The 22,861-nt window shown below is 45.6% G+C and overlaps 1 protein-coding gene across 3 annotated transcripts in view; it reads left to right on the top strand.

Moving 5' to 3' along the window:
* Nucleotides 1-22,861, top strand: part of LOC116957480 (CD166 antigen-like) — a 69,462-nt gene that overhangs the window by 1,113 nt on the left and 45,488 nt on the right. Inside the window, exon 1 of one of the 3 annotated variants that reach the window (XM_032979661.2) lies at nucleotides 3,748-8,321. The exons of 1 other annotated variant lie outside the window; for it this stretch is intronic. In XM_032979661.2, coding sequence (XP_032835552.1) covers nucleotides 8,255-8,321 — 67 coding nt within the window. In that variant the 5' untranslated portion in view covers nucleotides 3,748-8,254. Of the gene's footprint in view, nucleotides 1-3,747; nucleotides 8,322-22,861 lie in introns of those variants that run through there. One more of the 3 variants, XM_032979666.2, reaches the window with a different exon arrangement.

The following is a 22,861-nucleotide window of genomic DNA, read 5'->3' as shown; positions in this document are numbered from 1 at the left end:
CAGCCCTGTTTGTGCACGGTCCCTCCGCTCTGCAGGCTGCCACCAGCTTAGCTTCCGATATCGCGGGAGCATTCTGGGTGATTTTGTAATAGGCAGTGGTGGTTATAGGATGTAGGCATGTTGAACTTGTTTCGCAATTGCCGGCTTACACTATTGGGGGGGGGGGGGGGGAGCAAGCACCCATAATCACGAGTGGTGTAAGGATTTGTCGATTGATTCATCACACGTGTAAGGATCCGCGTTTTCGAATCGTACTGCATGCAATGGTTCCACGAGTCCCCCTACAAGTCACCAGTGGCTTCGACATACTTTTTTATATCGATTCTAGAATTAAAGCATGACTGTGAATCTCGACAATTCGTAGAATTGGTGGGGCGATGGAAATTGCTAAACTCCACAAACTCTCTCTCTCTCCATGTAAAATTCTAGTAATGGTGATTCATTTTTGCAAAAGCAGACTTTGGGGGGGTGGAGGGGGCGGTTTCGATTGTGCAACTGCTTTGGGAACCGACAGAAGGAAGCGATGGCGAGCCGATGTGACATCAACATTATCAGGCACGATGACCCCTAGCGTGTCTCAAAATGCTTCAGACACTAGCCGTCTGACCCGAGCAATATGTCAAGGCCACAACTGCTATTCATGAGGGGGACACAGCCCCCTCTCACGCTCCCACCCCTTCTCCATGTAATGAATTAACATGGATGATTAACCGCACCCGCAGCACCTGTGTTTCCACGTCTCGCTAAAGAGCACGAGTGTAAAGTGTACACGTACAGTGGAGTCTGATTCACAATGGCCAATGTTGCATTTTTTCTCCAATGTTACCGACATTGGCGAGGCTATCTCAGCAGGTGGGCGTTGCTGCTTGGGTCCGCATTGTCAAGATGTGAATCTGCCCCAGGCTGAAATGTTTATAAGGTAAAGGTGCAGCAGGGCAATTGCCGGCTTACACCAATGCTGGCGGAAGGGCCTCCGCTAAAGGGTGCTCTTGAGATCCCCTCTCCTGGGATATTTTGGCCTAGGCTTGCACGCTGGCCAGAAGTCTTGGACATCGCGGCAGCGACCCTTAGTATGCAACGTAGAGATCGTGCACTGAGTTGAGCACAATCAAACGTTGAAAGCTGCTACCCATGCGACCGTCAGGGACTCATGGTCCAAATCCCGCAATATTAAATTTTAGTGATTCAACTAGACCTGGATTGATCACTGCTGGGGGCCAACTGATGATCTTGCCTTTGTGCCATCATGTCTCAATCACATGTCAAATTAGTCTGCTGCCAGATGTAGCACAATGGTGTAGCGTGATTGGCATGAGCCCACTTCGTAGACTGGCACCTGGGCCCCGTCTGGCGGGTGAGCCCCAGTGCAGTTTCACTGCCTACACACCTGATAGCTACGACACTTGGTGTAGCCTGCTGTTGATCGAGAATCACTCCCTTTGCTTGCATTTAATAATGCACAAGTGCATTTGGGTCCCTTCGTGATTTACAACCTTTTCCAATAAAGCGAAAATTAAGTACTCTTTGCAATATTATAACTGCAAAGGAAGCATTCTGGCTGTAAAACATTGCCAACTTTAATGTAATGGTGTACTGGCGTGACCTTCATTTTAAATTTGCATAATGGAAATATACAAATACGTTCACTTCCTTGTCACGGAAGCTCTTGAGCAACGCTTACGTTTCTAACCTCACCTTGTGCTAATATACATAGGCAGCAGAAAAATCGACTCACTTGAATTAGTGCCGCACTTAATTTATCAGTCAACTCCAAAATCGATTTGCAAGTCTGCCGATAATTGACGATGTTTTATGAGCAGCATGAATTCCTAGAGTTAACTGCCAATTAAATGTGTGGTACAGTATATTGACATGGCCTCACCCACACAAATACAGATATGCACACCTATATGTGTGTAAAATATATTTTTTCACAATGTCCGTTAACTCTGACCTCAGCAGAAATGTATACAGCTGGCTGATAATTTGCAGAGGGCTCTAATTTGGGCAGTAGATTTTTATTAAATGCCTTTTATATGAAAGTTACATTGGTTAATTAAAAATCATAACAGATTTTTTTACATTGGCGCTTACAGGGAAGGTAACACATTGCAGCAATATTTGTGTACTGTGTACGTCTGTGTTATATGAACAATTATAAGGTGTATTCAACATTAAAGTCTGACATGTGTCCCACCATGCTGGGCATGGCAAGATTACATATCCAGTCTTGCAAATATTCCGCACACAGAGCCTAGGGAAGGCCACAGGCGCAAGAGCCGAAGTAGTGGCACATTCTATAGTTGGCAAAAGGGCACATGTAAACCGGTTTCATCTTTATTGGGACTCGCGTCTACGTGCCTGTAAAATATTTACTGTCCTTGTAAAACCTGTGCCCACTGAAGGCGAGCGTGTGTTCAGCAAGCGGCCGCTCAGCGGTTTACCGAGTTCGATTCCAGCTCCCGGCCACCACCAACACCAGTGACGATTATGCGAACCGGTCCTGGCCCCCCCTAGGTTGACCCAGCCCTCAAATGAGTACCTGGTGCGGTGTGTAGTTAACATCGCCACTTGGGAAACAAAAGTGGCCGGGCGTAGTTGCTGGCCACCCACCCTCTCGTGTAAGTGCCGGATTAAGCTCGTGCGGGGCCTGTAACATGTGCTATACAAGGGCCCTAAAAAAAAAACACACACAAATATTAAAACAGACATTTTTTATTGGCATAGTAAAGTAATTGTTTATTTTTTTTATTTGCTATACAGCCAGATAATACGACAAATCGCTAACCTTAAACACCCAGTCGTTCACAAAAGTTGAAGGCAGTATAGTACTATAGTAATAGAGCAAGTGCAGAATCATTGAACCGGAATTGATGGCTTGAACGCATTTAGCGCGGAGCCCTTCAAAGTGCGGGCCCGTAGTGACATGTGTAGCTACTTTTGCTCCTGGGATAATCCGGTACTGAGTCGTGTGCCGTACCGGCCTTCATAGGTGCTCCTCGCTAACAGCATTTACCCTAAAGTTCACTCTCCGCATAGCAGTAAAAATCCCTTGTTACGGTGACGACCCACACAACAGCTCTTAACTGACCCTTGGCATCAGAGAAGATCTGGAGTTTGGTGCCTAGAAAGGAGTGAGTGTATGTGAGAGTTTTACGAGTACAGCAATAGATGAATGAATAACCCACACTCAAGTTTACAATTCAGCTGTGGGTTAACAAACAGCGTACAGTAGACCCAACCCGACATTAAACGCAACACGTACGCATATATAGCGTACGTGTAGGACCACGCTGCACTGTCATTCAAAATAGAACCCCAACATAATGTGAATGCATTGCATGGCACCGTGCCCGCGGGCAGGCGGGCCAGTGGGGTGGGTGAGCCCCGGAGTGAAGTATGGCAAAGTTTGCCGGCTGGCATGATAGGGCCCACTCAGAAGGCTGGCTCGCTGCCGAGGCTGCGTGTCTTCGTGCCTGTGCTCAGGCGTGACACCCCCTTCGGTTGACACAAAACCACAGCGCCGTTACCACCCCCCCCACCTCCTCTTTCCATTCAACCTCGCGTGGTGGCACAGAGGGTTGGGCAACAATAGCCTTTTGCCGCCTCGCCCCCCAAGCAACTTAGTCAACACAAATTGTTATCGTGGTAACTCTCCGTTAGTGGTGCGACTGTGAGTCATCGAGAGCTGACCGTAACAACTTATACCGACGAAGCAATGGCCCGAGCCGCAAATAAAAAGGGTGGTGGTGGGGGGTGGGGGGAGGAGGCAATCGCAGCGGCCATTGACCGCCGTGAAAGTGGAAATTGTGGTCGTCGCTCTGCCTCTTGCATCGGCCGCACGAAAAGGGGGAGGTGCCTGAACAGCGCTTGCCGTGTTACTTTTTTAGAATCTCCAATTATAGTCTGCGGACAATGCAATGCACTGCACTGTAGATTGTTTGAACGTTACGTTGAGGTTGTGGGTATGGAACCGATGTGTACTGTGTCCTGGAATAGCTGCCGCCCTGCACCTCATTCGTTATTGTTTGGAGTCGGATCGCGGGAGTCAAAAGTTGTGTCGTATACCCCCCCCACCACCTCCTCCACCCGACAGACCCACATTTCTAAAGTGGTAACGTGAACAAACGCGCCAATGTATTACTGCTTCAGCACCACCGGTGTGTTGGAGAGCAATCCACAACATTGAACAATTGGGTGGAAATTGGTTACGAAGCATAATGTTGGTCATGAAAGCCCACGGGTTAAATGTATCTGCTACTTGTTTGCATAATGAGCTTATTCCAGGGTTATTAAAAACCGCCGTGCTCAGAGTCTGCAGGAATTGTATTGTTTCACTTTCATAAATCAACCAATGCGTGTACCGTGTTCCCGCCTCAAACCAATCCGGGATGGAAGCTCAACTCCTGTTTACAGCGCTGACAAACTGTGGTGGAAATTCCACCTTTCCAAAGTAAAAAAAAAGGGTCAAAGCAATTCATCCTTGAATCAAATAAGTGAGCGAAACAGTTCTTGTCTAGCATGTATACTGAGTATGACTTTTGCAATTATTTGCCTATCTTGCCTTAAGTAATACTTTAGAGCCCTTTGTTAATCGGCTGCTGGATGAAGCCTTTTCTATGCAGTGTTAGTCATATTGCTCGCCGCTGATATTAGCAAAGACCGGGATTCGAACTCGGTTCGATAAGTTCATAGCGTAGTGTGCTTACCTCTGCACCGCCACTTCTGCCTTACACTATAACAGTGATTTCACTACTCACAAATGTAGCCCACACAGTATGAAAAAAAAATGTAAGTAGTTTACTCCAGGCAGTTTTTAAATCGGATTTTTATATTGTTCAGTAGGCGTTCTTATCTCCCGAACTATTATTAAGCGCTATTGAAGCCAAGTGCATGGCCTTTTGCGAATCCGCGAAACATCGCAAAATAAGAATCTCTTGTGATGGGCATGCGCGGGTCACGTTGATCATTTATGCGGAACGCGACTCTATAAATATGGAGCCATCTGGTTGGGATGGGGCCATCATGTTCACGTCCAAAATATGGAAATAAATCGTGCTCTTACTTATTTTCCTCATAAATGTCCAATCTCTACTACATCCTGGCTCTTGTTAAGAGTGATAAAATACGCACAGTCCTTTGTCCAACCATGGCTTTAATGAAGCCCTTCCCACACCGTGTCAGTCATGAGGTTTGTTGGATCCGTAGTTGGCCACGCTCGTCAGTTGTAGGGACCAGTTTGGATATCGCTCGTCAGTGATGTTAGCCGTGGCCAGAAACTCAGGTCACTGGGTTCATTGTGTGGTGTACATATCACTGCACCACCGCTCCCTCCCACCACCAACCTTTTAAATTATGGAGGCGTGAACGCTTGCTCATCCTTCATAAATCAGATTGACTTCATCATTCTGCATCGCATCGTATGCTGAACCTACGCGTCGAGGTCACCATTGTGATTTGTAAGAGTGTTTTGTTTCCTTTCATTCCATAGGGATTCTCATGAAAGGATGAAAGGTAATATATTTTGTATTAAAAGAATGTTTAATACGTAACCTTGTATCTTCACTTGGGGTGGAGTGGAGGCACGGTAGTCATTAGCTCACTGGGCTATGACCTCAGCGACCTGATTTATATTCCCGGCAATGGTTAACATCAGTGGTGAGTGGCATCTGAACCGGGCATGACTCCCACCCCCACCCCCCGGTTAATTGACTTGAAGGTCATTGACAAATGCATTTGGTCAGATTCCAAAAAGTCAACATAAACGTTATTAAATTGTATGCGTGATCTTGAGATGCTATTTGTTTAAGAGTTGCCTCCGCACTATAATTTTCAAAGTGATTGCTATAGGTATAAAACCATAAAAGCAAATGTAATTTTAGTCTCTGAAATTAAATAAAGATTGAAGATTTTAGGAGTTGATATCACTCTGTAACTTTTGCTTTAAAGACGTTTTTTGTCGCACGAGAATAGATGTTCTGTGATGAAGCATTTACGTGAACCGAGTCTCCCTTGAACCAAGTAGAAAATTCCACGTATGGCGTTCATGCATATTGTTTGCCGGTCTTAGTGTTTTAGCGGAGAGCATGAGAAACTAAACAATAAGCAGATCAAGACATCTCCTTCACATATCTGTCCCTCTGCTTAGAAAACACACGCCACCCGGCCTTCCGGGAGGTGCATCATTCCAGCAGCGTTGGTTTGAACTCTGGACCGGTTTTGATGTACGGTATCTCATCCGCAAAGTCAGGCTCGCCTGAGCAAGGCATTAGCCGTAGTGCTCGCCTAATGCTACATTATCCTGTACACGCCAGGCAGGTATGCGTCTGTACATTGCCTGAAGCCTCCTGGTCTCTTTACCGGTCACGAAAAATGTAACGCAACGACAGTTGCCTTCCCACAGAACAGGACCGAACCACATTCAAAATTGCACAAGAGATACAGTTACACTTACACTTTTATCTTGCAATGTAATGGAACGGCCCTTTATGTATCCACGGCTGAATCAAGTTCAGGTGACTGGGTTCATAATGCCCTCTGTTCATGGGAGTTATTTGGCTCTACTTCCCCATGTTGGTCAGTGTGGGTGGTTAAGCACGTGAGTTTAATATCTTTCCTTCACTTCAGGCACGCTATCTGCGCCACACCTATCCAGTTTGACAAATGTTGAACATTTTGTTGGCTTCACAGGTGTTTGAAATGGTTTGCCATGTGAATTGTTTGTGACCACACTTCCGAGAAGTGGTGTAACACAACCACTCCGTGTCGGCTGCACCTCTTAAGCACATGTCAATTCAAACGTGTATCTCTTATAAAGACAAAGATCCCACTTATAGCCTTTAACAGACGGATGGGGCAAGTGCTCTTAGCGAGAACCTATGAAGGCCGGCACGGCACATGAGGGGGTGGGTGGCCAGCACCACCTCAGACCGCCTTTGTCTCCCCAGTGCTGATGTTTTTCACAATGCATCAGGTACTCAATCAAGGCTGAGTCGACCTCGTGCAGGCCCAGGATCGGTTCGTCACTGTTATTTGGGCGTGAGTGGGAATAAAACTTGGGTCGCCGGGTTCGTGGCCCAGTGCGCTAACTACTGCACCGCCGTTCTTCTCTTTCTCTCTCACTCACCTAGCACTCGACTCCCACGGCAGTGAGGTTTAGCCGGGGTGGCTATCCTGCGCTTGGGGGGCCAAGGGTTTGTGGATCACCGACTGAGCTGCGCGGTGACCAGGGGGTGGCAGTATAACAAGTGTGTTTGTAAAACCCATCTGTACGGATCCTTGAGTGTTAGTTCCTTGTATGAATGAGGTTTTCTCTGGTCGATAGTTTTTTTCTTCCCATGTGCAAACACACACCTTAAGATAGAATCGGAAAACATCCAAAAGCAGGGACCCTTTGAAATATCGGCTTCCCTGGGTAAATAAATGAGATTATAAATGTACTATTGATGCCCATCCATTGTGTATGATAGTTTCCACACAATTTAAATATGAATGCATCTGGGTTATGCGTAATACCTCCATAATGCCACACTGTCATTACAATGCATAATTTTAAATTGTGTATGGAAACACAATACATACTGTATTTATGAAAGTTAACTCATGTTCTCACTTTAACCATTAGCACTCCTAAAACACACTCACGCGTAAGCTTAATGATTGAAAAAGAAATCGCACGCACGCACGCAGACCTCAGTTTCCTAGTTTTGGTGGCTCGCCATGGCAAGGTGCCTTCCGTCGTGTCGTGCCGCTGCCGCTTTGTGCCAAAAAAGGGGCCTTTGAAAACGGCCAATTGGTGTTGGAAATTCCACAAAACACAACGGAGACATCGGTTGCACGTCTATGTTGTCGTATGCACGCCCCTCAACGCCCACACTCGCATGTGTGCCGTGTCTCTGGGACGAGGGCGTCTCGTCGCACACCGCCGCATTGCTTCACAGATATAGACGGATTTGGGACGTGCTGTGATACTTGAAATTGGGCGTTTAATGTGATGATTTTTTATGCTTTTTTTTCTGTGACCGGCAAACGCGCGTGGGCGTTTGACCGACAGCAAAGCCACAAACGTGTTGAGGAACTAGCGAGTTAAGGACAGAAAAAGAGTCGAATTCCAAAAAACGACCTGCGCTGACTGACCTAGACCCACTCGAATCGCCACTGCGGTGACATCAGCTGCACGGGCGTGCTCTGCCTTGAGCCCTAGGCGGCTGCTGCTCCTGCTGCTGTGCATGCACTCAAGTTTTTTTTGAAGACGATGGGGTTCTGCATCTTGTGCAAAGTCATTTTGTCGGCTCTCCTGTGCCTCTGCTTTTGCCCTGGAGGTAAGAGAACCCCCCCTCCCGCTGCCCCCTGGAGGTAAGAGAGGCCCCCCTCCCCGACGGGTCTGACGTGATAATTGTTGGGTTTGCGATGAACTTATCTCTCCTGGAGCAGCCCTGCCCGGCCAGGTAATTGACACCACTTGCCCGGCCTGTTCTGGGCCACGCTAGACATTTAGAGAGGCGGAGTGACTGTATGCCCTCACGGTCTGCAACCAGACAGCATTTGCTGCAGTTTTTTTATGTACCAACAAACCTGCACTTTTTATTTACTTGACACACTGTATATATATAAAAAAAAATACATCGCAAGTAGCACCTTGAGACTTTATTTCGTATTCTTTTTAGTGAGTTGCACAGAGATGGACTGTCCTTGGGTTATGGCTTCCCTACATTGGAAACTTAACGTTGTCGTTTATGGCGGTAGACAGAAGACTTTGACACTCTTGGACACTCTTGAGTTGGGTGCTTTATTGCATGGCAACGGGCACGGTGACTGACAGTAATAAGTTGGGCCTCTGATCGAGCAGTTGAACTTTGAAAGCACCCACGGCGATCTCGCTCAGACGTGTTTCCGATTTGTGCGGTTGCGTCGTTCGACCTCTACGCGAACAAACAGCGCGCGGAGCGAAACGAACGGACATCACGTCAGAGGGGACTGCACGGCACAGCCCCGCGGACCAACCTGTTCTGTGGTTGGGTTCGGCTTTCAAGTAAAATCGCTGCAACATTTGGGAGCGCACAACGTAGGGCGGCGATGGTAGCGATTCAGCATGCGTTACGCCCGGCCAGGGCCGCTGAATAAAAATATGGACTGTGTACCAGGCAGAGGGCTTGCGGTAATAATAACAATAATGTCAATTATTGACCCGTGAAAGCGTCACTTCTGCACGTAAAGTCATTTCCCGGAGGGTCCTGTTAAATGTTTTGGACCAATTGAAGTGCTGTAACGAGCATTTGGCTTTGCGTGGGAGGAAACTAGAGTACAGTAAGTAGAGAAATTCCAGCATGCATTAACTTACACACTCCTGCTGCATTAACAGACATGGGCAACTTCGATATTCGGGAAGTGAAAACGCTCACATGGTGAACGCTATTTTTTTTCATAAAAAAATGAACAAACACACTGCAGAGTGTGCACGCACCACAGGGCACAGTTCACGAAGTGAGCCATTAAAATTGATAACACCCCCGCAATATAGTCGTGGCTGGTGCCAAAAATTTACTCCGGAGCTGTTTCGCTCGAGCACACGGGTGCGATTATCTGAGATTTTGGCGACTCGTTCGAAAGAAAGATCTGTACTTTCAACCGCAGGTTTTCTGTGTGTGTGCGGTTCGAGAGCGCTGCTCAGCGTGGCTGTGAGCTTCCTCTCGCCCTCTTGGCCCGCGAAGGTTCGTCTTGGCGGTGTAGAATATTGCCACGGTGCATCTCGGACGGAAAAAAAAGTGTCATTAATTTGCTCAAACTCGGCTGCAACACGGCAACTGTTGCGGACAAACAGAAGAGGATATTATCAGCTGCGCAGGTCGGAACAGTGCCCCGGTAGCAGATGCGCTGTCACTCACCGGCAGCCCATTGTAAAACCTTCCCACGACTGTGCAATATGATATAGATTCTTAAGCCCACGATGCATGCATTGCATTGCACGAATCAGTGTGTTCAATTCATATTTACTCGTATGTAATGAGTTTACGTGACCCCCCCCCCCCTCCAGCCACTAGATTTTGCTACGTTCATCACGACTAAAAAACTAAAATGTATTCTTGAATCAAATCAGGATCCTTAATCTTGCGAATTCATCGTAAAATTCGAGTTGTTGCTCGACATCAGCTTCAGCCTTACAAAGGAGACGAATTTGGAATTGTACGCACCCACAAGTTCAGTTTTTAATTATCAGGAAGCACATTGGTAATAACAATAATAATAAAAACATGTTTTACTGCCTTGATACAATCCACCGAAGGCTTCCCCACACTGCGTAGATCATGGATATTGTTTGACCATACTTCGCTGTGCTGGCTCGTATGGGTTGGTGAAGTGGACGAGAGGCCCGGGACCCGTTCAGATTATAATCACTCGCCCACCCATGTTTTCATGCCAAGGGCCCAGCCCATTTATTTTCCTTGTTGGTACCACCTGACTTGGCAACGCTTGAATGAAGAGAAGCCTTAATCCAATACATTTAAACCGCCAATTTGAAGTGAATTACGTAATAACCCTATTCAAATCACATTATCTACTTGTATCACCCAGATAACAACAATTAGCATGAACAAATATTTGCCACCTCTCGCGAACCATTTTCTGCTCTGGCCCATGGACTCGTAGCCACGTTCGGGAATCGCGCTTGGGTCCTCCAGCTTTCATACGAGCCAATTTCCTGCAACAAAAAGCAAAAGTCAATTCGTCTCCCTGCTCAATTGACCTTTGAGCCGTGCTCATCTTCATCCGATGTCCTTATCCGCCATCCCCATTAATTTCGAATTTCTAGCGTACAAGCCGCTAATGAGATTTCGTGTTGTTGGGAGCCTCCTGAGGTCTCATGGGTGAGTCACAACACAGTTAGATCAGCGAGGCTAAATTCCCGCTGCAGTGGAAATATTTGGTGTCAGGCTGACACCGGCTATTGGCATTCTGTGAGCTCGAGAGCCAATCAGTGGATGTGGCTGTCAGAACTCAAGTGTAAGTTTACACGTATGTAGAACTTCTGTTGTACCGTATGTAGCCAAACGTGCTAATCGGAGGTGCAGCAGCTCTGAGCTGGAAACCAATACCGAATGAAGACCTTTCGCTAACAGGATAAGCCGCCGACGGCATTTAAAATTAATCGAAAAGTGTATTTTATTTTAATCAAGTAAGGCCCACAGAGCTATGCAGCTCTTTTCGGAAGCGACCTGGCTATCACAAATGATAGCTCAACGAAGCAGTTTATCGTTTGGAAATGTATAGCAACCAAACCCTCTAAACGCATGTTGATTCTAATTGTGGCGGGAAAACCCGGGGAACCCGATCCACGTGACCACGGGGAGAGAGACATGCAAACTCCAAATATACAGGAATCTTGGGGCAGGATCGAACCCACGACCTCCTGTATATCAAGCGAGGTAGTTAACATTTCGCCGCCATTGCGCAAGCAGTGTGAGGACATTGAGTGGTCCACCCTTGATCTTTCTGTGTCGTTATCGATAAAGCTCAACAAAGGTCGTTTTATGTTTTTTTTTTTACTCGATGCTTACATTGTGCAACCTGGAGGTACGCACTGCTATGTTGTAATTCCATGATATTGTCAGGCAGAGGCTGCTCCGACCCTGGTCTTTGGAAGGAACGCTTCACCAGACTAGCCGAGGAATCGGTGCATTGCATGCAGACATGTTCAGCTCGTACACATGGCTCAATTCTAGCCTGTGTGCAGTGTATTTTATTAAACTATTATGCATTAATACACACAATGGACAGGAAAGAGCAGATGAAAGGGCTCGCATAATGCGCATGCATAATGTACGTTGACTCATCCCCCCCCCCCACCCACCACCTTGCGCAAGAGCGCAGAAGCGTGGTCACCACATCTACGCCTCTATATAAGGAGCGAAACAGGTGGACTTCTCTACAAATCTGGCTGTGGCCTGATGAAGCTAGTTGTAATTACTGGCGAAACGTCGTACTCAGATTGTAAACGTTGTGGCTTGGCTCTCCAACACACCGGTGTGCTGTACTAGTATACTACACTATACACTACATTATACACTATACACTACACTATACACTAGTGCTGTACTAGTGACGAATTGGCCACGTTCTGTTTACGTAACAACCCTTACTAGTTGGCTATAGTAATAGAGCTATAGTAATAGAGCAAGTGCAGAATCACTGAAACGGAATTGATAGCTTGAAAGTATTTAGCGCGGGGCCCTTGAAAGTGCGGGGCCCAGAGCATTTGCTACTTTTGCTACTACGATAATCCGGCACTGCATATTACGTCCTTTGGCTGCCATTCCCGTCGCCACTCTCATCCATCATCCCCTCTCACCGTGATTTGTCCTTCCCAAGCACCCCACTTACTTTTCTCAGCATTCAGTATGATCTCTAATTTGCATTTGTTCCCAGATCCATGTATTCCGTTGATTTAAGTACTGATACAATGAACGCTATGTATGTAGAAACATGACACACTGAATTAAATTACACCTTGGGGCGTGGGGCAGTGGCGCATTGGTTAACACGCAGCTCTGTGAACTCGACAACTGGAATTTGATTCCCAACCATTGGTTAAACATGAGTGCTGAGTGAAATTTGAACCGTTCCTGCCTGCTCACAACTTCACCAACTCGCACTGACCACGCGTGGGGAACTAAAGTCGAACAACCCGCATGGGCCAACACGGCACCTGAAAGCGTTGCAATAAAAAAATAGCTGTATACATTTGTTTACGTTATTTCAACAGACATGTGTAACCTTATAGATTACTTAGTTTGAATAAAAAAAAGTATAGCAAAGCATCATCCTATGCAATGGCTAGAGCAATGCACAACAGCGAGTAGTGAAAGAGAAAGTGGAAGTTAAAGCGTGCACACACAACTCTACCGTGATATGGACGAGTTTGTGGCTAAACCGTCCACAAAGAATTATCTATTTGTTATCGGAGGAAAGGCGGCCCCGTTGAAGAAGGATCGTGTAGAGATTAAAATCGTTTCCGTATTTATGCCCGCTGTACCACCACCACCACCACCACTGGATTTGAGATTGTCAAGATGAAAAAATACACGCTTGGTCAGCTGTGTCAACACGGCACCTAATTCCCGCCATGTAGTCACAAGAGATTGTGTTTCGGTTTCCGCCGCTGTTATTTGCGCCGAGCCATTGCAGTGCCAGCTCATTGGGCTCGCGGTGATGAGGCTGAGTTTGAGTTGTCCACGCAAGACCACCTGAAGCCATCACGCGATCCCTGCCGGGTGCTGCGAATGCGTTCAGTTGCGTGGCAGTCGTTGAATGTGAGGATGTTGGTGTCTCGTTTGTAGCTTTGTTCGCGACCATGTAGAACAAATTCCAACAATAGCAAACCATTTGTATATAAATAAGCACGAGCCGGTATTTGTACCTCGAGTGCAATGATTTGATGGCCATGGATCGGTCGGGTGGTACCAGCCTATGATTGAGTGACACTAAACGTAGAAGTAACGTTTTCCCCTGGTTTTTTGTTGAAGCAAAAAAAAATAACCCAGCCCAGTTTCTTTAAAGCATTTGTGTGCGTAGAGAAAATTTACAATTTGTCATAAATGATTGTTCAAAGCAATCTTTACATAAATGTTTGTTTAAGAGCTAAATGTGGAGCCCTGAAATTGCCTTGCTTGCGCAACTGCTGGCCTAAGAGGGTACTTGGCCTCTTCTTCCATGCTTGGCCAGAAGTCTAAACTAAAACTAAACTAAACGGTAAGGCCCACTAACATGCATAGCTCTTTTTTCAGAAGCGACATGGCCACAAATGATAGCTCAATGAAGTGACATCATCATGTGGAAATGTATATCAGCCAAATGCTATAAATGCGTGGTGTTGATTTTAAATGTGGACGGAAAAACCGGAGGACCCAGAGAAAAATCTAGGAGACCACGGGGAGATAAAATTCCAACTCCAAATATATAGGCGTCAGGGTCGGGATCGAACCCACAATCTCCTGCATACCAGGCGAGATTGTTAACATTTCGCCACCGCGGGACGGAAGAGGTGGATCACCCAATTACACTTCTATTGGTGGACATACGCAGACTTAAGGGGGGGAGGCGGATTTAAGTTAAGTCTCCACATTGTTTAAACTGCCCGCCCGGGAGACCAAATTGAAGGGAATGCAAGTAGGATGCGTTGGCCATTACACCACGACCGGCGGCGTACAAAACGTGTTCCTTTGTACAGAGTGGTCCAGGTGTCCCGTGACCCACCAATTCATTGACCCCTAACATTGTTTTTCCTTTTCATATAATAGTTTCTGTTTGAAATTAACCTTAAACAAAAATATTGCGTTTAAGAGAATTAATTGGGGGGGGGGGTCACAAAACATCTGGACCACGCTGTACAGTTGTATTCGTCATCACATCCCCATGTGCAGCAGTTTGCATGCGCGGGATTTTCGCAAAGTTTCGGAACGAATCCCCAGCGCCTGGTTCCCATGCCGTTCTCACTCTGCGGGCAGGATCCATTCTCGTTTACGTCCCCTAAATCATAAGCGAGAGGAAATGAAAATCAAAGCAGAGTACATTTCAAGTGGGAGGGGGGGGGATGGTGGTGGAAATTCACAGCATCGTTGTGTGCGACGTGGTAATGTAATGCTGTTTAAGTTTCTAACGCAAACGTTTGATATAAAAACAAAGTTACGGAGGGTAATATTTTTCGGATTAGCGGTTTGAACCTCGTCGTCTGGTTTTGCTAATTCCCCCACACCTCCAGAGGGCCTGTCTGGCCATAAAACTAAATTAAAAACAAACGTGGTGCAATATAGTTCCGCTTTTCTTTCACCCCCGAGGGAAGTTAATGTATAAATGAATGCGCTCCGCATGCGGTTGTCTGGCACAAACAATTAATTAATGCGGCACACATTGAAGTCATCGCTGAACAGGCAGTCTTCCCACCCGTGTCATCCCGAGATAGTATTTCGTTATGTATCTGTTCAAAAATTTAATTGTTTAGTTTATGTTTGACTATGCTCACCACGCTTGTCCGTAGGGGATGGGTGAAGGCTGAAGGGCTCGGAACGGTTCAGATATCTCTCGCCTCTCATGTTTGCCACGGGCGGAAATCTAACCCCGACGCCACTAGGTTCACAGTGCACACATTTATACTGCATATACAACACATAACAGACCTACATTTATTTCACCTAATGTTATGTATTATTGTACACATTTGCTTTTAGGACCAAACAAAAATCTCCCACGACAAGTTTTGTCGAGAAGAACAGCTGCTGTACGTGGTGGCAGCTCTTTTTCAATATCCTCCATGCCCTGCGTTTTGTGTCTTGGTTCAGCTGCCTTGGTGCGCTCATCCGTGCTGAGGCGTGTTCCATTTAATGCGCACACACAGAGAGAGAGAGAGCAGTTGTCGCTGCGACGTTGGTCGGAGTCACACGCGCCGCGCTGCACCGGTTGAGATGTCGCGTAACTCTTTGGTTCTATTGGGTAAAGTCACGTAGGTGAAAATAAAATAACAAAAAAATTATAATCTTAGTTCTTTCGGTAAAGTCACGTTGAAGGGAAACGATAAAATAATAAAATATATATATTGTTTTTTATATATATAAAATATATATTGTTTCCCTTCAACGTGACTTTACCGAAAGAACTAAGAATATGAATTACTGCAGTCACGAAAGATTTAAATAAAACAAATAACAAAAAATCACGACGTTTCGGCCACAACACAAGCGGCCTTCATCGGGTGAAGGGACGAGACTGTCTGGAGGGCAGCGCTGGAGTGGAAGAAGCCACGCTCAGATCACGACCTTTAAGCTGTGTGTTAATTTTTTTTGTTATTTTATTTTCACCTACGTGACTTTACCCAATAGAACCAAAGAGTATGGATCCTAGCAGTCACGAAAGCTTTAAATCTAGAAATGTCGCGTAACCCCAAAGGGCCCGCTGCTAGCCAGCGCCTCTGCAACTGGCACCTGACCTGAAACGCCGTCGTCGAGGGAGTCTCGTTGGAAGCCATCGCGTTCGCCTTAGTTCTCTGACGCAACACGTTTCAGGCTAATGCTCTCTCTAAAAGGGGTGCTTAACGGCTTCAAATGCGAGGCACTTACGCAATCGATGCGTTGCCGCTTGAATGATATCATGCAAATATGAACTGAACACAAGCGTTGAACTCGGAGTAACGCGATACAAACGCGACCGCTGAGCCCCTAATGACATATTTACTTTTGCACGATCAGATGTCCTCATAATAATAAAAAAATAAAAATCACATTCGGTATTCGCGCTGTTCTCATTGCGCGTAGCTGCTGAAGGCACTGCACTTATGATTCATGAGCTTTGCAGAATAATATTTTCCCTCTTGAGGCAATCGTGTGGATAATGCGAGGCAGGTTCGTCCACGGATGTCTACATTGGAGTATTGTCAAGGCAGCTTTGGTGGCTTCCTCATATCGGACGATGAACTTTAAAAAAAAAATCTGGATTGAAAACTAATTTCTTTAGAACTGCTGGTTGTGTTTAGTGTTGTTGTCCATCCCCCCCCCCCACCCCCGTACCTCCGATTGGCACGGTTGGCTACGTACGGTGCGAAAGAAGTTCAACATACTGCATTTAAATTTAGATTTAAAGCTTTCGTGACTGCAGGGATTCATATTCTTGGTTCTTTCGGTAAAGTCACCAAGAATATACTGCATCTACATACATTACAGCTGCTGAACGGTGACGTATGTGGACCTGTATCCATTTTTGTCACGTTAAACGGTTTAAATTAGTTTTGTCTTTTTGTTTTAGACCGTCAAATACCTCGTTGTTTACTTGTACAATATTCCTCCAGGATCCTGCACTCGTATATATCTCTGCAATATTGACGTTCCGTCGGCGAATGTATAGTTGAACTTCTTTCGCACCGTACGTAGCCAACCGCGATAATCGGAGATCCGTGGTGCGTGAGCCGTGATGTTGCTCACACGCACCCACGTGTCTCGTGAAATCGGCAGGAAACTGCTGAAACGGGATCATCCACGTAACAAAATAAAAATTAACGTCAAGTGCAGCGAGTAGGTGTTGGTGGAAGGCGGCGAAGCAAGTATAGAATTCAAATCCTAGATTTGAAGCTTTCGTGACTGCAAGGATCCATACTCTTTGGTTCTATTCGGTAAAGTCACGTAGCTAAAAAAATAAAACAACAAAAATCACGACGTTTCGGCCACAACACAAGTGGCCTTCATCAGGTGAAGGGACCAGACTGTGTCAAAGTTTGCGTGTTATCTCCTCGTTTTATGGTGAGATTTCTCCACGCATTCCACTTTCTTTCCAGCACGCAGACATCCCCTTAACGAGTGATCTCTAAAGCGAGACCTTTACAAAAAGTTACAGTTTTTTCAGATCAAATCGTTGCTAAGGGGCCGTCCATAAATGACGTCACGCACCTTGGCGGGGCGGGGGGGTCAGACATTTGTGACGATGTGCGACGAGGCGGGGAGGGGGGGTGAGAAATGTGACGTTACATCAAAATGCGCAACTTTAAATAAATATAGACAACACGTTCTACTTAATTAAATAGACTGTTTTAATAAATGTTTTCTTCTACAACATCAGAGTGCAGCGGCACATTAAATACGCACTACAATGACAATAGTTTAAAGCGATTTGAAGCATGTTTTATTTTTTTTTGGGGGGGGGGCAGAGCTTTGTGACGTCATATTTGAGGTGGGAGGGGGTTCTGACTTTTTGTGACGCCGTGTGACCAAGGGAGGGGTCAAATATCGTCCAAAAAAATCGCGTGACGTCATTTATGGACGACCCCTAAAGTTGTCGTGCAACGTTGCTCAGGGAGGCAACTTTGTTTATTTTCTTCGTCTGTTCGTTCGTTGTTAACTCTCCTCCTGCACACACACAAATACGATTTGTTGTTGTTGTTGTTGCTAACTTCAACCGATCTCGGGGAGGCGCCCGGAAGGTTTATGAGCGCCGATGCCCCGGGGGGCTCAATAAAAACGCCGCCGAGTTGGGGAGCGAAACGTCGCCTCGAAGCAGCCGCAGCCGCCGCGGTTGTTACAGCGAGCGTCCTCTGATTGACGGAGCCCAAAGTGCGCGATAATGAAAAAGGGGCCGACGTTGTGCACTAAAAAAAAAACGAGCAGCGACGTTTTATTTATTTTTTTTGAACCGCACGCCATGTTTGGATTGCTTTGCACGCACGTGTCTGTCTGTGTGTGTGTGCGTGTGATGTGGGGAGCGGTGGTGTAGCGGTTAGCGCGCTGCGCTATGAACCTGGCGACCCGGGTTCGATTCCCGCTCACGGCCAACACCAGTGACGATTATCTAAACCGGTCCTGGGCCTCCCCATAGGTCGACTCGGCCTCAAATGAGTACCTGGTGCGGTGTGTAAACATCGCTAGGAGGGAGACAAAGGCGGCCGGGTGTGGTGTTGGCCACCCACCCCCTCTTGAGAATCTGCTTTAATTACGGGCGATTGAAATTTGGCTCAATGTCTCTTGACTCCTGGACCACTTGGCCACGTTATGATTGGCTTTTGTTTGGAATTGCCAGTGGGATTGGAAGGTTGTTGCCTCCTCTCCTATAACATCTAAACTAAGAATAAAAAAAAGTAAACCCCAGGCATAGACGTTTGTACTTGCATCAATGTCTAAGGAGGTCAAACAGATTTTATGGAAATCAAATTAACAAATGCTTATCACAGTTAAGCCATTTGCCCGTACCTACGGGGAATGTAGCGTCGGCTAGATTTTGGATGTGATGTAGAATTCGATACTTTTGAACGGGCAATGTTTTGCAGTTCTCGGATGCTCGGACCGTGCCTTTGCTCTCTGGAGTCCTTTTGTACTTGTAACACACGACTATTTATACACGGCGCATGAGCAACGGTCAAAGGGTTTTTCGCGCAGTCATCATTCGCAAGTATTAAGCCGCCGAGTCGCTGATATACACACATGCATGTGACATTTTGAGGCTTCATCACTGATGAAATGGGAGAAAAAAAGTAATTGAGTTTCATGAAGACAAGTACACTGTAACTAAATTGTAATTTCCAACAATACATAGGAAATGGAATTAAAAAAAAAAGGTCCTCGTGATTTTATAGATGAATAGTATGATGAAAAAAGTTACCCGGATTAGTGAAGGAGCCAATATTCTGTTCAGATTAATTATGTCATCTGTTGAAAAGGGTTATTAAATTAAGGCCGTCCTGACATTCATCATTTTTACATTAATCTACATCCACTCAACTTTAAATAACATTTTCTGAGTTAGCACATTTATCTCTGCCCTCCATATTAACTTTAAATGTCGCAATTGTAAAGCTCATTGAATGTGGATGTTTACACTCAGAGCACTGTAGTTGACCGAGCCGGCGGAGTTGCCTTTTCTATGGGACTTGATACAGTTATAGCATAAAATAGCCATGCTAAATGCAGCAGTGGATTGAACATGGCGGATGATGATGACAGCACTACATAAACATGTACAATGAGTTCCCAGAGATCCGTGTGTCACCATTAAACAGACACAGCCAACGAAGGACATCGCTGATGTAAATCATTATTTATCCAGAGCCACACATAAATATTTGTATCACAAAGAAAAACAACCCAAACTAACCCATGGTTTTCTAATTACGTGAACATCCTTGGGATAAAGTACTTGAATTTTTTTTTATTACGAACGGCATGTCCAGTTGATTGACCATATTTGGCAGATTATTCATCCCTGGCCAATTACGTAACTGCGCACTCTGGAGTAGACTGGAATACGTGACCCGTGATTCTAGGAAAAGCGACACGTGACAACACTGCAGGTGCCGTGGTGGATTGTTACATCGAAGGATCGTGAGAGGTGGCGGTGGCTTAGGGAGGCCTTAATCCAGCGGTGGATTAAACATGGATAAGAATGATGATGATTATCAAAACAATGATAACACTATGAAACACAATTTTTGTTCTTGGGTAGTATGTTATTGCCTAATTGCTTATGCCTAAAAAGAATAGAAAATGTCTATTATTTCCCACAAACTTTGCTTTTGTGACCAGGACAACGATATTTAGAAATTTACCTTTTTCAATGAGAAAACGGGCGAATTAGTGTCTTTTCGTTCACATAAAGTTCGAAAAAAACAACATGTGGATCAAATCTTGATTTGAAGCTTTTCGTGACTGCCGCGGTGGTCCACTTTACTCCAGTGACTTGGGTGCTGCTGCGGGGTCCACTTTCTGTCCCCCCACCTCCTCTCCCCCCCCCCCCCTACTGCCAAGGCCTACTATATAACCTCGTGCCACGGCAGATCTCTCGCCTACTTCAGCAGTTTGTTCTTGATGTGGTTGTCCCACGTGATGACGATTGCTTGTGTTGCGATTGAAACGTTGTGATCTATTATTTTTCTACCTACGTGACTTTACCGAAAGAACCAAAGAGTTTATGAATCAAAATCAACGTGTATTTATACTTAAGTCATACAAAAATTACTACAACAGATTTAGAAGTGAGTGGTTTTTAAGTCCAGTATATCCTGGTAGAAGCGCTCACCTTGCTACTCCGAGTACGCTCCCATGTTCTCCTTGAATTTATCAAGAGGAACATCAAGGATATGGACTTTTAGGGACATTCTACAGCCCATTGTGCCATAGTTCTTCACCAGAGTCGCAACCAGCTCCACATAGTTTTCGACCTTGTGATTGCCCAGGAAGCCACGAACCACTGCGACAAAGCTGTTCCAAGTCACTTTCTCCTTACTAGTGAGCTTCTTGGGGAATGCATTGCACTCCATGATCTTCTGTACCTGTGGTCCGACGAAGACACTGGCTTTGACCTTTGCCTCAGACAGCTTAGGGAAGACGTCTTGAAGTTACTTCAAGGCTGCTGACTCCTTATTTACAGCTCTGACAAATTGTTTCATAAGGCTCAATTTGATGTGCAGTGGTGGCATCAGCACCTTCCGGGGTTCCACCAGTGGCTCCCACCTGACGTTGTTCCTCCCCACAGAGAGCTCGGTCCGCTGTGGCCAGTCCAGCCTGTGGTAGTGCGCCTTGGTGTCCCTGCTGTCCCAAAGGCAAAGATAGCAGGGAAACTTGGTAAAATCGCCTTGGAGACCCATCAGGGATGCCACCATTTTAAAGTCTCCAATGACCTCCCAGCCGTACTCATCATACTTCAAGGCGTCCAGCAATGTCTTGATGCTGTTGTAATCCTCTTTGAGGTGGACTGAGTGAGCCAGGGGAAGAGACGGGTACTTGTTACCATTATGGAGCAGCACGACTTTGAGGCTCCTGGATGAGCTGTCAATGAAGAGGTGCCACTCATTTTGGTTACAGGCGATTCCGATTGCCTCGAACAGACTAGTCACATTGTGGCAGAAGCAACGCCCATCTTGACGGGTGAAAAAACTGCAAAAAGGCTGGTGACGCTTCCTCTGATCTGCGACTTGCACACTTTCATCTAACAAGTTCCACTGCTTGAGCCTAGACATCAAAAGCTCGGCATTGGACTTGGTGAGACCAAGATCTCTGATCAAGTCGAGATCTTTTTGGTTGGGGTAGTATGGGTTTCTCTCCTCAGCTCCACCTCTGAAATTGTCATCTGGATCTACAACGTCTTCCTCGCTCTCTGACTTGCTGCTCTCTTCTAAAGAGGGCTGCTCTCTCTCCGGACGAGTGGGTACGGGGAGCTCATGGCAGTGTGGCACTAAAGGCGATGGATGAAGGAAGGTCGTGATAGCTTGTGCATTCTTGCCAATCTGATGTTTGGAAGGGTCCGCCATGCAGAAATAGCAGTTGCTTGAGTGGTCAGTGGGTTCCCGACAAATTATTGGGTTAGTGAACTTCATGGCTCTCTTTTCCACTCTGTACCATCCGACAAAAATACATTTATTTCACCCATGGCTAATGTGTAAGAGATTCTCGTTACATTTTTCATATATGATATATTTTTTAAATAACATTGAAAATTGTAAAACATTTTAAATTTAAAAACTTTTACAATTTAAAAAATTGCAACAAATTTAATAACATAAAATTCCGAGCAACAATTGTCCATCTTACCTTCCAGAGTATTTTTGCATTGGTCGGAGGTCAAATAAGGTGCCCAGGGTTTGTCTTGATCCCCGACAGGCATGTCGAAATATGCCTTGTCGGCCTCACACATCTTAGCAGATGCTTCCACAGACTACTTTTTCGCTCTTGTCTTGATAAATTGTCCGCCGACATAGCAAAATGCATCTGCCGGATGCTTGCAGCCTCTTGATGCCACCTCAGAAAAATGCAAATATGTATCCAGTTAGGCAGCTGGAATTAAACTAAACTCGTGGGCTTAAGGGCCCTGTTTTTATACTACTATTTATATTACTGGAAAGTTCTAGAATGTTCTAGAAGTTACTCCAAGTTTACTCAGCACTGAATCGATCTAGAATGTTCTGGAAAATAGGTAAATTTAAAAATATCAATGTTCTGGTCACAAAAGCAAAGTTTGTGGGGAATAATAGCCATTTTCTGTACTTTTGAGCCATAAGCAATTAGGAAATAGTACTTACTACCCAGGAACAAAAAAAATATGTTACACAGTGTAATCATCATTCTTAGCCGCGCTGATATTTATCATGACAATCATGATGCTCATCATCATTATTGTTGTTAGCCATGTTCAATCCACTGTTGGACGAAGGCCTCCACAAGCTGCTGCCACCACCACCTGGCTTCACATATATTATTATTATTATTATAGACCCATCCCCAATAAGTAAGTAACCATACAGTTGCATATCAATGACTCTGTCGTGGTTTACTTTAATTGGCCATAGTTGAAAGGTATTGTCTGTCATCAAAACTTCCCTCAAGGCAGTTTGTCAGCATAT

Source organism: Petromyzon marinus, chromosome 3 (assembly GCF_048934315.1).
Source record: "Petromyzon marinus isolate PM22_M1 ecotype Great Lakes invasive population chromosome 3, UKy_Petmar_22M1.pri1.0, whole genome shotgun sequence".
Lineage (NCBI taxonomy): Eukaryota > Metazoa > Chordata > Hyperoartia > Petromyzontiformes > Petromyzontidae > Petromyzon > Petromyzon marinus.
This window is presented reverse-complemented; position numbering and strand designations above follow the sequence as displayed.